The 17,052-nt window shown below is 32.5% G+C and overlaps 1 protein-coding gene across 24 annotated transcripts in view; it reads left to right on the top strand.

The window, feature by feature from the left end:
* The window catches only part of C2cd5 (C2 calcium dependent domain containing 5), a 94,184-nt gene that overhangs the window by 56,011 nt on the left and 21,121 nt on the right, over nucleotides 1-17,052 (top strand). For all 24 annotated transcript variants that reach the window (XM_058576145.1, XM_058576148.1, XM_058576146.1 and 21 more), the window contains 8 exons: nucleotides 2,437-2,628; nucleotides 5,751-5,937; nucleotides 9,310-9,474; nucleotides 14,193-14,333; nucleotides 15,516-15,579; nucleotides 15,967-16,028; nucleotides 16,258-16,356; nucleotides 16,960-17,049. In XM_058576145.1, the coding sequence (XP_058432128.1) occupies nucleotides 2,437-2,628; nucleotides 5,751-5,937; nucleotides 9,310-9,474; nucleotides 14,193-14,333; nucleotides 15,516-15,579; nucleotides 15,967-16,028; nucleotides 16,258-16,356; nucleotides 16,960-17,049 (1,000 nt within the window). The remainder of the gene's footprint in view (nucleotides 1-2,436; nucleotides 2,629-5,750; nucleotides 5,938-9,309; nucleotides 9,475-14,192; nucleotides 14,334-15,515; nucleotides 15,580-15,966; nucleotides 16,029-16,257; nucleotides 16,357-16,959; nucleotides 17,050-17,052) is intronic.

The following is a 17,052-nucleotide window of genomic DNA, read 5'->3' as shown; positions in this document are numbered from 1 at the left end:
GTATTAATATATTAGTTATAAATTAAGTAAGGAAATGAAAATAATTCTATATTTGGTCAAATTTAGTATAAATTGGCAAATCTGAATATTACAAATGTATTTTAGCTCTAGTCAAAAGAGAACCTTGGTAAGTTCTTCTTTTGTCAATATTTAAATGGATGTTGGCCATTCTGTATTTCAGAACCTCAAAAGTTATAAATAGGTCAATTTTAAAGTGTGTTAAACAATTATAATATTCTGTTGAATATTATAATTCTGTTAATTTTCTCACTCCTGAAATATGGTTCTTAACACTTCAGTAGATTTAATTCCTTTTTTTTTTTTTAAATATTCTTTTTAGTTGTTGATAGACCTTTATTTTATTTATTAACATGTGGTGCTGAGAATCAAACCCAGTGCCTCATTCATGCCAGGCAAGTGTGCTAACACTGAGCCCAAGCCCCAGCCCAGATTTGTGTGTGATTCATGCTGGCGATTGAGCCCAGGGTCTCAAATATGCTAGGCAAACGACATTCAGCTACCACTGAGTTACATACCCACCCCGCTAGATTTAATTCTTAAGTAGATAGAAGCCTAATTTAATAAATTATTTTTCCCATTTTTGGATTTTTCTGTTTTGTGGCTTAGGTATGTGTAGTAAATTTTCAAATATGTTAGTCCAGGACAACAGATGCCATCTCTAGTTGTGAACAAAAAAGCTTATCTTTTTTCCTGCTATAAAATTATCAGTGCTTTTGCTGAGGTTGATTCTCAGCACCACATAAAATAAATAAATAAAGGTCTATCAACAAGTAAAAAAAAAAAATTATCAGTGCTTTCTAAAAAATTTGTTTTTCAAAGAATGTAGAATAAAAGGCAAATTTCAAATGCTTTTGGAAATTTTCATGCTTTTATTCTTATCCCTTATAATGATGTATCACTTATGTTCAAATTTGTGTGAAGTGTTTAGTTAAACCTTGTTATGGTTTACCCCTTCCTAACATGGACTTTGGGTTCACGCTGAAATTCAAATATGAGTTCTGCTACTTTGTATTAAGTGTGACTTAGCAAGTTAATTTTCTGGGTTGATTTCAAGTTAAGAACTAGTATTAGTTATTATTAGCATAGTTCGTTATTATTAGTATTATTTTTAGTATTATTAGTATAGTTAGGAACTAGTATTTGCTGCTGTTTGCTAGGTATTACATTGAGTTTGGGATATATGTTTAGCTGTAGTTTTCTTAATTGTCAAAAACACCCACAAACATTTCTAGGTAGGTATTACATTTTCGTAGAGGAGGCTCTGAGACGTTAAGTAACTTATTCAAGGTCATACAGTTCACTCAGATCTGTTTTGACTTCCCTCATATTTCTAACATATGAAATGCTGTTTCTACAGTAGAATAATAATAACAACTAGGAGTAATGTAATGTGATTTACAGGGTTATTATGAAAATTCAATGAAAAAAATGTATATAAGAAATCTATAGATTGCCTGTCTTCTAGTTTATATAGTGTGAGTTTTCCTTCTCCCCTTTTTAAATTTGTCTGCTTGCCATATTTAATCTAGTAGGCTGCCTTAGGTTAGAGAGATCTAGACACATCTTTCCAGAGCTCTAGAAGATATGGCTGTTGGAAAGTTTGGGGTTCTCTGAGGAGCTTCACACTGTTTCAGTTCTTGTCTTGATTTTCTCAAATTTAGTGACTGAAAACATGTATCATTATTTTAAAATGAATTCACAAATAGGCATTTTACAGTGAATGGGGAGGAGTAGATGGTTTGCTTGTGGCTTATTTATGATATGTATGTCATTTATGACACTGGCATTTGGTTTGTCAGAAGTGTTAGAATTTGGTCATTGGAAATTAGAAGTCTTAGGGAGTATACCTATTTTTACCTTTTCTGCATTTCTTTGTAAATGCATTTGTTTTTATGTTAATGTTTTCGAATTAACTACTACATAAAAACATTAATATAAAATAAATGCATTTACAAATAAAAACAGGTATTTTTTTAAAACAACTTAATTAACAAGTAAGTTAATTGTAAAATGTTCTTTTTCCCTAAGAAATTTTTTTGTGCTTACTTTTGTCAGTTAGTAGGAAAATGTCACCTTTATTGTCCATCCATCTGTTTTTATATAGTATCTTTGGAACAATGGTAAGCTGATGAGTCGTCAAAGTTGGTACAAGATGGTTTTCTATTTTAAAGCTACTCTCATAGAAACAATGTACAGATCTGATTTTATGGTCATTTGTAATTCTTACCAGTCAAAGTGGTACTCTTACTCCTGTGGTAAAAGTTATATAGTTTGTATAGAAGTACTAAGTAGGTAATATTTGTTTCTGAAAAAAATCATAGGTTTTCAAGAATGCCTTTTTTATTTTTGGTGTGTGTGCTGAGAACTGAAAAATTCTTTCTTTCTTTCTTCATTTTTCTTAATGTATTTATATAGGCTTGAAGAAAATTTGCCTGCAGGCTGTGGATTTTGCCATATACCATATGATGAACTGAATATGCCATTTCCAGCTCATCTCACATACTGCTATAGTTGCAGGAAACAAAAAGTTCCTGATGTTCTCTTTACAACTATAGACCTCCCAATAGATGCAATAGTTATTGGAAAAGGTTGTCTTATTCAAGCAAGGTGTGTTTGTAAATACAGTATTTGTGTTCCCTAAAAAAATTATCAGGCATGGAGTTATAAATATTTATTGTTTCCTACCTATTTGATCCTGGATAGGCTGTGCAGTTCTACTGGAACCTTTATTCCATGTACTTTAGGAGGAAAAAATATCTGTATAAAACTCAAATAAGTTTATGTGCAGAAAGAGTTTTTAAATATTTAAATGCTGTACAAATGTTCATCATGGTTATTATTAACCTCTTTATAGGCTAGGGATATTACTAGCATAGATTGCTTAAATGACATTATATATATGTTAGCTTTTTTGCCACAGTTACCAAAAGACCTGTCAAAAACAATTTTAGAGGAGGAAAAGTGTATTTGGGGCTCATATTTTCAGAGATTTTAGTCCATAGAAGGCTGACTTTACTACTCTTGAACCAAGATGAAGTTGGACATCCTGGTGGAAGTGCTTGAAGGAGGAAAACAACTCAGGACATGGCAACCAGGAAGCATGGAGAACTGGGACAAAATATAAACCCAAAGACAGGGACTGGGGATATGGCTCAATTGGTAGAGTGCTTTCCTTGCATGCACAAGGCCCTGGCTTCAATCCCCAGCACCACAAAAAACAAAACAAAAATCCAAAGACAGGCCCCCAGTGACCAATCTCCTACAGCAACACCCTACCTGCCTATAGCCACTGCCCCATTAATCCAATCAGTGAATTAATTTCACTGATTAGGTTTAGTTCTCATGACCTAATGGTTTCACCTCTGAAAATTTTTGCATTGTCTAATTCTTGAGCATTTGGGGGATACCTCCTATCTAAACCATAACAATGTATATTGTGAAAATTGACCTTTTCTTTCAAAAAACAGTACTATGTGGTGTTTCTTTTACTGCTTCACTTAACTGTTGAGAGTTTCTTCAAAAAATGCACTAGAGTAGGACATTCTAAATTGTGACATACAGCAAACAGCTGTAACTGTCTAGGTTCTCACCAACTGCAAGGTTACCAAGTCCTTTGGACATTTCTGTCCTCATCTTGCTTGACATCTCACCAGTTAGTGACACAGTTGGTCATTTTCTCCTTTTTGAAATTTCTCTTACTTAACAATGTCACACCTTCTGTTTTTTCCTACCTCTCTATGTGGCCTTTGGTGTCTTTGATGACTCCGCATTTTGTGATTTTCGAAAGCAATGGGTTTGGACCCTCTGTCAATTTGTAAATCTATATGCTATCTATATGTCCATGACTCCTAAATTTATAACTCTAAATAACATACTTCTGTTCTTCAGATTCATATACCTGTCTACTTCACATCCTGTTTTGATATATCACAGACATCTCGTGCTTGTTCCAAGTAGAATTGCTGATTTTCTTATCATCTTTCAGATTGTTTCTTTTCTTTTAAAAAAATATTTATTTTTTAGTTGTAGTTGGACAAAATACCTTTATTTTATTTATTTATTTTTATGTGGTACTGAGGATTTAACCTAGTGCTAGGTGAGAGCTCTATTGCTGAGCCACAACCCCAGCCCAGATTGGTCTTTTCTTTTTGAATAAAAACAAAACAAAACAACAACAACAACAAAAGACTACCTTTCTCTACCCAATTCTTCATGCCAAATTTGGTCTTTGATATTGTCCTCTTTCTCAACCTCTCCCTATCAAATTCATTACAAAGTCATGTTGAATTTTCTTCTGAAATATATTCCTAAGTAATTCTTTTAATGCATCTATTGGTGATGAACCATCTCTTTTGTTTGTCTGAAAAATGTGTTTGCTTTTATATTTAAAACATATTTGGGGTTGACAGTTATTTCCTTTCAGTTCATTAAAGTTAGTTTTTTTAAAAAATATAATTTTTAGTTGTTGATGGGCCTTTAATTTATTAATTTATTTATATGTGGTGCTGAGAATTGAACCCAGTGCCTCACACATGTGAGACAAGTGCTTTACCACTGAGCCATAATCCCAGCCCTGAAGATAGCTTTTTATTACTGCCTTTTGGCTTTTATTGCTACTGTTGAGAAATAATATATTAGTCTGTTGTCCCTTTGAAGGTAGACTTTCTGGTCTAAATTAGATGCTTTTATATTCTTTTTAAAAAAAATTTTAAATTTTATTGAATTATATATGACAGCAGAATGCAGTTAAATCCATATTACACAAATAGAGCATAATTTTTCATGTCTCTGGTTGAACACAAAGTAGAATCACACCATTCGTGTTTTCATACATGTACTTAGGGTAATGATATTAGTCTCATTCCACCGTCTTTCCTACCCCCATGCCCTGCCTTCCCCTCTGCCCTATCTAAAGGTCGTGTATTCTTCCCATGCTCCCCCCTCTCCATCCCCATTATGAATCAGCATCCTTATATCAGAGAAGACATTCGGCATTTGTTTTTTTGGATTGGCTTACTTCACTTAGCATTATATTCTCCAGCTCCATCGATTTACCTGAAGTTGCCATGATTTTATTTATTTTTAATGCTGAGTAATATCCCATTGTGTATAGACCTACCACATTTTCTTTATCTACTTTTGTGTTCTTTTATTGAGTAAAATAATTTTTTTCCCTTTGCTAGTCATCTGTCGTATGATCATTGGCAGTTTGGAATGTTAGCTTTTAAATTATATTGTCTAGTGATTTGATAAATATTATTTCATTTAAACATTTTGAAATTTTTAATTTTTTTTTTCTTGGTGATGCTGGGGATTGAACCCAAGACCTGTGCATGTGAGGCAAGCACTCTACCAACTGAGCTATGTCCTCAGACTGAATTTTTTTATTTCTGTTTATTGAAATAAGACAAAATAAATTTTACAGTTGTAGATGGACAAAATGCCTTTATTTTGTTTATTTTTAAGTGTGCTGAGGAGCGAACCCACTGCTTCATGCATGCTAAGCAGGTGCTCTACCACTGAGCTAAAACCCATCCCGAAATAAGACTTACAGTGAGTTTACATAGTAATAAAAATGGCAGAAAATATTATTGATGTAACTTAATAAGCCGATTTGGAACAAATAAATGTTTTATTAAGTACACTTTTAGAAAGTTTTTAAACTTTTTGACATTTCTTAAGATAATATCAAGAATACTGTCCACTGACTGAATTATTCTTCTTTACAGGTTATGTCGCTTAAAAAAGAAAGCACAGGCAGAAGCAAATGCCACAGCTATCAGTAATCTCTTGCCATTTATGGAATATGAAGTACATACTCAGCTAATGAATAAACTAAAACTCAAAGGAATGAACGCTTTGTTTGGACTAAGAATCCAGATCACAGTGGGTGAAAATATGTTGATGGGCTTAGCAGTAAGTTTAGAAACTTTTGGTTTTATGATTTCTATTGTTGTAGTAGATTCTGTTTTATAGGAGTCAGTCTTTTAAAAAAACTTAGTTGAAGAAACTACCATCAAGACCTGCAATGGTTGGGGCATTTTTAGGTAGGGAAGACTCTGGTGTAGGTTTTCACATATTTTAAAGGGACTGTAACCATAATCATAGTAGTTAAATATCTAAAAATTATCATTTTTAACTTATTAGTAAGTTGACCACTGTGGATCCAGATTTTATTATTGTTTACAAATTACTGAAACAGGGTTTTTACCTCTTGGCACTGTTGACATTTGTGCAGGGTGACTCCTTGTTTCTGGGTGCTCTCTTCTTTATTGTAGATGTTAAGCACCATACCCACTGTATGCTAATGCACCCTTCTAGTTCTGATAACCAAACATGTTTGCAGACATTGCTAAATGTTTTCCTGCCTACTGTTAGAGAAGTAAGCTTTATCATAAACTTGTACCTATGGCTAACAGTGGAATGTGTAATAAAATATTTGTATGTATATCTTTTTTTCCCCATGCAGGGGATTGAACTCAGGGTCTTGCATATTCTAGGCAAACTCTCTACCACTGAACTACACTCCAGCCTTTTAACTTTTTATTTTGAGATAGAGTTTTGATAAGTTGCCCAGGCTGGTCTCAAACTTGTGATCTTCCTGCCTCACTTTCCAAGTAACTAAGGCTACAGGCGTGCACCATCATGCCTGGCAAAATGTGTATTCTTAAGTGCCAGTAAAATGTGAGACTGGTTAAAACTCTGTTTCCACTTCATGTTCCCCTTGTTTTGTGAGAAAATGAGTTCTGTCTGGAAAGATATCAATGGAGAAAGTTAGTGCTACTTTTGTAAATTGCAAAGGACCCAGAGAAGTATGTGTTTGCAAAACATAATGATCATAGGAATCTAATCAGTATTTTTGGAAATTCTTTTGTTTTCTAGATACTTTGCTAGTCAGGATTTTTGTCTGTGTCACTGGCAATTTTCAAATTTGAATTCTCTTGGCATCTTTCTAAGACATGCATAGATGTTTAATTTTAAGAAATTTATGGAACTTGGAATTTTTTTTAGTATATCTTTTTATTTTGTAGATAAAATGCCAAATTGCTTACTATTTCATGTGTCTTTTCTATAAGAGCAAATATATAAATTTTTGTATGTAGGGGAGAATTGTTTTATAATATATAATTGTTTTATAATAAATGTACTTATTAGGTATCATAATTTTTTTAGCAATAGAAATTTGTAATAATGAAGTTAATCTGGTTTACATTAAGATACTTGATGTTTAGAGTAACTAGAGAAAAATGTTTAATTCAGAGGTCTAAAAATTTGCATGCTTGGCAAGACTGTAACATAAATAAGTAATTTGGGCTGAATACAAGACTAGCAATTGATGAATACCTATGGGAACTAAGAACTGGATTCAAATTTGAAGGTTTAAAGACTAATAACTAAACCAAACATTTCTGATGGTTGAGTCCTACGGAACCAGTTTATGTCCCTGGTATAATTTTAACTTTGACTCAAATACTGATTTTCTGGTTTCATACTCACGTTTCCCTTCTTGATCATTAAGTGACATTACAGCTATTTGATATTTTGTTCTTTGTGCTGTTTTATATTTTCTCTACTTAAATCTCAAGAGTAGCTTCTATAATAGCTAATACTCTCATGAGTGTCTGCTAGGTGTCTGGTCCTGCCTGTGCTAAACTAGAAGGAATGTAATACTGTCTTCACTTTATGAGAGAAAAGTACAAATGTTATTATAGGTTGAGACTACAAAGTGTTATGGTTATGTGTGCTGGAACTGGACTGCAAACAGCCCAGTACTCAACCATTCAAGGCCATTGCCTCATTAATGAATAGAGCTAAGAAAGTTGCTGTGCTACAGCTTCATGTAGCATAGTAGAGGTTCTGCAGTTGAGCATCAGACACTGGGTTATGGGTGTGGTGATGGATGCCAGTGAACAAGTCAATAAAGAGCATTCCTGAGATCAGTTTGGTCTGCTCAGACTTCATTGTAGGCTGCCATGCCCCTTTTAGGGTGGATTTTGACAGAATTGTCAATTGATTAGTTAAAAATTAATTAAAAATTCAAAATATATAAATATTCAAAGTCAAAAGAATTATCTTCTCTTTCCCATTCTGCCTCTTCGATTTTAACAATTTGCTATTTATACTTCTTATTTTGTTGCTCTGTGTATAGTAGCATAAACATAAACATATATGTAAATCTCATCTTGTTATTATTTTCCATAGTAGTTTTCCAGTACTGATAGTTTGTGGTAACTATTTTAAGAGTCTGAAATTAATAGTTATTTAATTAAGTATTTTAAATAAATCTACATTAAATAAAAAAAATTGTGGCAATTATGGTTATATAGTGAAATTTTCTTGAGTTTCTCAGTGAGAAATACCTGGATTAAATTTCTTTACATTTATTGAATGTGATCTTAACTAAGTGCAATGTCCTGGACTTCAGGGTTTTTTAAATTTCTTAACTTGCAAAACTTTCCCTTTTACTTTGCCACTGTTAAAAGTTGATTGTCAGGTCTGGGATTGTGGCTCAGAGGTAAAGCACTTGCCTAGCATGTGTGAGACACTGGGTTCCATTCTCAGCACTGCATATAAATAAATAAATAAGATAAAGGTCTGTCAATAACTTTAAAAAAAAGTTAATTGTCTGGCTTGGGGCTGTAGCTCAGAGGCAGTGTGCTTGCCTGGTATGTGTGAGGCACTGGGTTTAATCCTCAGCACTGCATAAAAATAAATAAAATAAAGGCATTCTGTCCATCTGCAACTACAAAATTTTTTTTTAAAAAAAGTTGATATTATACTCATTCATCAAAAAAAATTTGTAGCAACTTTTTAGTTATTTATTACTATTGTCCTTTTTTATGCAGCTTATTTTTTATACTTACAAAGTAAAAACTTAAAAAAATACTGTGGTGTATGCACTGAAAAGTAAATTTCCTCTTTCACACTGTATGTGTCTCATCTACCCAGGATCCTTCTCAGAGGAAAGCACCTCCTGTTATGAGTTAGGCTTTAGCATGCCCTTCTAGAGATGGCCTGTGTGTGTACTGATGCTTTATTGTGTTTTCTTACAGAACACAGGATCACATTCCTAAATATGAAACCTTTTTTAAATATATATATATTTTAGTGGTAGATGGACACAGTATCTTTATTTTATTTTTTTATGTGGTGCTAAGGATTGAACCCAGTGCCTCACTCAGGCTAGGCGAGTGCTGTACCACTGAGCCACAACCCCAGCCCTAAATATGAAAACTTAAAGACCATAATTCTTAAATATTTTATCTGATTATTTCTCTATTTTGCAAGTCTGCCACAGGTGTATATTTAGCGGCTTTACCAATGCCTGGTGGTATTCAGATTGCTGGGAAGACTCCTAATGATGGTTCATATGAACAGCATATCTCTCATATGCAAAAGAAGATAAATGATACAATTGCTAAGAACAAAGAATTATATGAAATCAATCCTCCAGTAAGTAAAACAATTCTACATTGTAAATACACTGCTTATGAGTAGGTCATCTTATTTTGGATTTTTTTTTTTTTTTTTTTGGTGGAGGGGAGTTTGAGGTCTCACTACATTGCCCAGGCTGGTTTTCAACTCCTGAGCTCAAGTGATCCTCCTACCTCAAATTCCTGTGCAGCTGGGACTATAGGTGTGTGCTACTGTGCTTGATTTAGATTTGCTCTCTTTTTTTACTTGTTCTTTCACTTCCCTTAACATCTTTACACAAATGTTTCCTTTTTGAGAAGTCCTACACTGACCACTGTATTTAAAATGCAATTCTGCAAACCATTTTTGGTGCTTTCTCTCATCCTTCTATGTTTTGTTGTTTTCTGTAACTCTTTTCTGTGTGTGGATGTGACTTTTTGACACACACTCACATGCAGGCAAGTTTTTAATTTTGTCTGTTGCCTGTGAAAACCAGTGGAATGAAGCTCCATCAGGGCTGTATTTCTGATACTTAGAAAAGTTCCTTGTAGTAGCTTCTTAATAAATATATTTTTTTGCTTAAGATTATAAATGGTCTTTATTTTAATAAAAAGAAAGTGTTTATGGTAAAAGTGGAAAAGGAGATATTTCATTACAGCTGCTTTTTTACAATTTGCTTGTCAGTCATTTTCATAGTCAGTTTTCTTGCTAAGTTTGCCGTAAGTATCACAGTGCTTCCTCCTCTACAGATGCCTTTTCATTAGTGTGAATTGAAAGAAAGATGTTTTGGAGTTAGAATGCAACTGTTTTTATGAGTCTCTGATATGAAATACTTCCACAAAGGGAATATTTTGGATAGAAAAATGGACCACATATTTTTTGTGGTCTTCTACAGTAGTACATCTGAATTCTAACTTCAGACAGATAGCTTTTGTCAGATTAGCAAAATTGTGAAGTTGAGAGGAATTCTAAGGCTAATGCCTAGAGCTGTGCTGTTCAGTGTGGTAGCCACTGGGGCACTTGTTGTGTGATGAGTCTGACTGAGATCTGTTCCAAGCGTAGAGTACACACTGAATTTTGTAGACTTAATTTAAATATGAATGTAAAATATCTCATGAATATTTTTTTATTCATTACATGTTGAAAATTTAATATTTTGGATATATCAAGTTAAAATCTTTTATTAAATTGATTTCATCTTTTTTATTATACATCACAATAGAGGAGTGCATTACATTCATAATTTTTTTTTGCATTACAATTCTTAATACACCTTAATTATTATGAATTATACTGCTATAAACATTGATGTGGCAGTGTCCCTGTAGTATGCTGTTTTTAGGTCCTTTGGGTATAGTCCGAGAAGAGGAATAGCTGGGTCAAATAGTGGTTCCATTCCCAGCTTTCCAAAGAATCTCCAGACTGCTTTCCATATTGGCTACACTAATTTGCAGTCCCACCAGCAGTGTATGAATGTATCTTTTTCCCCACATCCTCGCCAACACTTGTTGTATGTCTTCATAATGGCTGCCATTCTTACTGGGGTGAGATGGTATTTTAGAGTAGTTTTGATTTGCATTTCTCTCATTGTTAGAGATGATGAGCATTTTTTCCATAAGTTTGAGAAGTGTCTTTTCAGGTCTTTGGCCCATTTATTGATTGGATTATTTGTTTTTTTGGTTCTTATCTTGTTGAGCTCTTTATATACCCTAGAGATTAGAGCTCTATCTGATGTGTGAGGGGTAAAAATTTGTTCCCTTTATTGTGTGACTTGCTTTATATTTCTGTTGGGCAACACCGACTTAGAGCTTCTCTCAGTTGAATCAAAATGTTGATATGTTAATATACTAATACTTGAAAAATAATCTTTGTAAAAACTCTCATACTCTACCATATGTGTATGTGTATATATATATATATATATATATATATATATATATATACCATATGTGTGTGTGTGTGTGTGTGTGTATATATATATACATATATATATATTAGTTTTCACACATATATATTTTAGTTTTCAATGGACCTTTATTTTTTATTTATTTATATGTGTGGTGCTTAGAATTGAATCCAGTGCCTCACACATTGCCAGAAAATCACTCTCTCCCACTGAGCTACCACTCTACCCAGACTCCTCTTACTCCATCATAATGAATGATTGTTAGCTATACATTTTTCTTTTGTAATAGTATTTTGATATTTGAACATCTATTTGTAGTGTTTATGCCAGTTGGGGAGAAAGCCTTGTAAGTTAAATCTTAGAGCCCCATTTGTTTTGTATTTATTAGTTCTAATAAGTTGAATTCATTACTAAACAGTGCTTATCATTTTTTTTAAATCCATTCTGACCTGCCACAAAATAATAACTCTTCCTCCATTGTGTTCCTGTTATACTGTAATGTCTGCTAGTAAATTGCCTATTACATGTTATTGTCTATCTTCTTTTAATATAATATAGTCAGCCTTCTATATCCATGGTTCAAACATCTGTGGAATCAGCCAACCTTAAATTAAAAATATTTGAAAAAAAAATTATAGCTGTACTGAAAATATATATCTTTTATCTTCTTCTTATTCCCTAAACAACACAGTATAACAACTATTTGCATATCATTTACATTATATTAGTTATTATAAATAATTTAGAAATAATTTAAAGTATATAGAAGGTACTGGGGTTGTTGCTCAGAGAGAGAGCAACTGCCTACCATGCACAAGGCCCTGGGTTCGATCACCAGTGCTGCAAAGGAGAGACAGAGAGAGAGAGAGAGAGAGGGAGAATGTGAATGAATGAACACAGAAGGATATTGTAGGTTATATGTAAATACTGTGCCATTTTATATAGGGGCTTGAACATCCACAGATTTTAATTAATCTTTGAGGAGTCCTAGAACCAACTCCCTAAAGATACTGAGGATGACAATATAAGCTCCTTGAAGACAGAGATGTAATTAATTGAGTGTGAATTAGGTTACTTTATTCAGTAAGTACTTATTGAATTGTTATTACATGTCATACAGCTTATATTTTGAGAAGGGAGTGAGTCTGTCACAATTAAAAAAAATCAGCATATATGGATTTTGTGTATTGAGGATGACTATATTTGCATAAAAGTGTTCATCAATTTATGAATCTGCTAATATGTCCTTATTTCAGATACTAATTGCATTATAATCCTTTAGAGTAACATCTCAGTTGTTTGACAAACTTAATAAACAAAATTAATTACCAGGCCACCGTATACATTATAGTTTTGTCTTTTTTAATTGTGTACAGCAGTCAATATATTCCCATCCTGAAAATATGGATCAGTGTGCCCCTTTTTAGGATAATAACCCCAGATGTGATGATCATTTGATTTTTTTTTTCTTAATGCACTGAAAAATGTTTCTAATGTTGAGATGTAGTACCACTTAATCAAACTTTAAGATAAGGTATTAGAATAAGATACAAACTTTTAGAATACTAGTATTAGTGATGAAACCTCAATATGAATCTTAAATATATTAAGTACTAGACAGTTATATTTATTAGATTAATGATGTAGTGATCAGAGGTATAATTCTCAACTACTATGAAATCATAAAAAGAAATGCATCTAGTGAGAAGAACATTGCACTAAGAAAAAAAAAGAACTATTTTAAACAGGGTCTTTACCTAGTCTTCAGACAGGCAAATATCTTTACCCTGAATTGCAGTGATTTCTTTTATTGTGTGTGGTTCTGGGGATTGAACCTAGGGGTACTCTACCTCTAAGCAATACCTCCAGCCTTTTTACTTTTTATTTCGAGACAGGGCTTCACTAAATTGCCAGGGCATATGCCACCAGGTCTGGCTCTTTCTCATTTTGTGGTCATTATATTGTGCATCTTATCAAATTTATATAGGACAGGTTAATTTGAAATGCAAATAAAATAAATGGATGTGAAAGTACTCCATAGATTATTATGTTATGAAACTGCAGTGGTCATCTTTTGTTTAAGATGTGTACTAGAAATGAACATTTAAAATTCTATTTTTGAAAAACTTTTACTTATAATTTCCTTGATTTTGTAAGATAGCTCTGGTATACCAATGATAGGCCTGTGCTCACATGTCCTCATTTTTCTGTTAATTCTTTGTAGCCAATAGTGATTTAGAATCTTTTGTAAGATCATTGACTGAGTAATAGGGAAAATCTTACTAATCCATGTGAGATTTCACTATATACTTATTTATTATCATTATTATAGCTATTAGAATTTATTTAGCTTAATAAGTTGCACAGCAAATATATGCATAAGTACATGTGTATATGTGTATTTGTTCACATATTCATGTTTCTGATACTTAACACCTTTGAAAATTACCTCTGGGTAAAAAAGGATATAAAAGGTGAGTAACTATTTTGGGAAATATTTCTTTGAATATTTATGGATAATTAAGACTTTAAAATGCTAAGTAGAAAATGCACATAGTCAGGAGTGATGGATTTCTGAGCTTATTTTAAAGTCCTCTCTGTCAGTTTTGCTTATCTCTGTGACAGTTATATATTTCTAGGTTGGTTCATCAGTAAGGCTGTAATTATGGATAAAAAGAAATAACTATATCCCCTATAAATAGCTAAGAAGGGTATACTTAAATATAGAGTTAATTAAATATATTTAGCAGATTTTTTTTCTCTGCTTGGAAGTTGTGTATTAGTATGAAAGTTTAAAATCAGACTGAAAAATATAGCCTCATGTGATATAAAGCAATTATATTTCCTTTAGGAGATATCTGAAGAGATTATAGGATCACCCATCCCAGAACCTAGACAACGCTCACGACTTTTAAGATCTCAGTCAGAAAGTTCTGATGAAGTTATGGAATTAGATCTTTCACATGGGAAAAAAGATGCTTTTGTTTTGGAGGTAATATTGCTTCTAGCTTAATTCTTAAAGCTTTCAGAGATTGTACACTTTACAATTAGATACTAAATTGATGTGTTATTACAACTGATAAATATCAGTAAAGTTTCATTATAGAAATTGGACAAACCTGAAAATAACAGAATTTAATGACTGATGGAATAATGCATTTACTCCTGAAACAATTAGTGTATGGGTTGAAATAATACGAAAATATAGATTGAATGTTTCTAATCCAAAAATCTGAAGTGCTCTGAAATCCAAAGGAAAGGAAACTAAATGAGGGTGCAAGTTGAGAGAGAAAAAGTCAGATGTTTTGATCTCAGTGAAGCTGGAAGCTGGTGGTAGAATTATGTTGGGGTAGAAATGGAGATTGAGAGTCTGTGTTGGGAACAGTGCTTCAGATGTGGGCAGAGGACTGAAAGAAAAGGGGAGGATTCAGTAAGAGACTGAAGTACAAAGAAATTATGGTTGGAGAATACGTGAGATCTTGCAAATGGAGCATTTAGGGAACAGTGGGTTGAGGTATGGCAGTGGGTATCTAAGCTGTAGTGGGACTGAAAGTGAGTTCGTTCCAAGTTTGATGTGAGGGGAAGGTCTTTGGGATAGGGTTATATAGGTTAATGTCAATATGTGTCCAGGTAGTTATTTTCACTATTATTCACAATGCAAAGGTTGTGAAAGAAGAACACTATGATTTAATTTATATATACTTATTTTAGATATGCATTGAAATTTTACCCTATTTAATTCCATTAAAAAGCAATTCTATATTTGATGAAAATATTCTTCTTAATTACAGAGAGATAATGATTGCTTACTTTTTTTTGAAAGTCTTTTGAAACATATTCTTATAGAAGCTTGAGAAAAGTCTGAGTTAAAAAAACTTATTCTAATTAGGATCCCATTCTTGTGGTTGTACATGGTGTTTCACTGGTGGTGTATTCATATATGAACATAGGAAAGTTATGTCAGATTCATTCTACTGTCTTTCCTTTTCCCACTCCCTTCCCTTCCCTTTATTTCCCTTTGTCACTCCACTGAACATCTTCTATTCTTCCTCTCCCCAAATTGCATTCTAAAGAACAAATAAATAAAAGAAAAAGAAAACATTAATTTAAAAATTTTGGAATAATTATGCATTCACTGCTAATATGACAACAGTTTTAATCTTTCTGTTTTCAGATTGATGACACTGATGCAATGGAAGATGTGCATTCTCTCCTTACTGATGTTCCTCCTCCTTCAGGTGAACAGAAGAAATTGAGTTTGAGATAAAAATAATTTTATGTATCAGCGTTTTAGTTCATGATTGTTAAGCGTATTAACTTTATTGTAAAGGTGTTATCATAGTGTGACATTCTGTCATATACTTTGTTTCTTCAAGGCTTAAAACACATAACTTAAAAATACTTGTGTTAGAACTTAGGTACAACTGATTTTAAATACTTTTATGTTTATATATGAAAACATCCCTGTAATTATTAGGATAGTTAAAAGGTTTTTTGTAGGTAGAGAGTTTAGAAAAAAGAATGAAAAGGTTTTACAGTTGGAATTTCATATAATTAAAAAAATGTTATTCTTTAACATAAAATCAGTAATATTATCATGTTTTAATTATAATTTATTTTGGCAGGCTTTTATAGTTGCAATACAGAAATTATGCCTGGTATAAATAATTGGACATCAGAAATACAGGTAAACCCTTTATTAATTTTAAGCAGATAGCACATAAGTTATTTAATAAGTTCATCTAAGTATCTATTTTTTTTTTGACATTGCTTTTGACCTTCTTTGCCATTAAAAGGACTATTCTTTTTCATAGCATATTAATTATTATTGTTTGCTATTTGGCACTTTTATCAATTGTTATAGTATGTAGTTAAAAATCATTAAATGACGTGCTATTCTGTCTTTCCACATTTAGATGTTCACATCAGTAAGAGTAATCAGATTAAGCAGTCTTAACCTGACTAATCAAGCTCTCAATAAGAACTTTAATGATCTCTGTGAAAATTTACTCAAGGTAGGAACCTTCTGACTAAATTTTATTTAAAGGCCTTCAGAATCTTGACGTTACACAGTTGTAGGCTGCATTGTTTTTATATACCTAAAGATCATATCTCTGTCAGCAGGTGGGATGCTAAAGTTGTCCTCTTTTTCTTAAAAGCAGTTTAAATTAGTTAATGGCTTAAATCTCATTAAAAAATCTGGTATATATTTGTAAATTTTGAAAAGCACATTATTTTTTATTATTAAATCTTATTGTTTATTTAAACATTAAAAATTTATTCTTGCTCAGCACAGTAGCACATGCCTATAATCCCAGCTACTCTAGAGGCTGTGACAGGAGGGTTACAAGTTTGAGGCCAGCCTACGCAACTTAGTAAGACCCTCAGCAATTTAGTGAGAACCTATCTCAAAATAAAATGTAAGAAGACCTTGGAATGTGGCCAGCTTAAAGAAAAAAAAGTATTCTTAATATTATACAAACAGAAGTGGGACAGTTTTATTTTACTCTTTTTAAATATTTTTATTTGCCACAATGTAGTGTACATTGACAAAATCAGCTTTTATAATTTTTAAAAATGAAAACAAAGTGACATAACTAATATTTTCTGTTGTGTAGAGCCTGTATTTTAAACTACGATCCATGATCCCCTGCTGCCTTTGCCATGTAAATTTCACAGTATCTCTGCCTGAAGACGAATTAATTCAGGTA

This window comes from Marmota monax, unplaced genomic scaffold, assembly GCF_021218885.2.
Source record: "Marmota monax isolate L192 unplaced genomic scaffold, Marmota_monax_Labrador192_F-V1.1 WCK01_AAM20220418_F8-fsc00012, whole genome shotgun sequence".
In the NCBI taxonomy this organism is placed as follows: domain Eukaryota; kingdom Metazoa; phylum Chordata; class Mammalia; order Rodentia; family Sciuridae; genus Marmota; species Marmota monax.
Note: the sequence above shows the minus strand (reverse complement) of the source record. Positions and strands in the feature narration are given on the sequence as shown.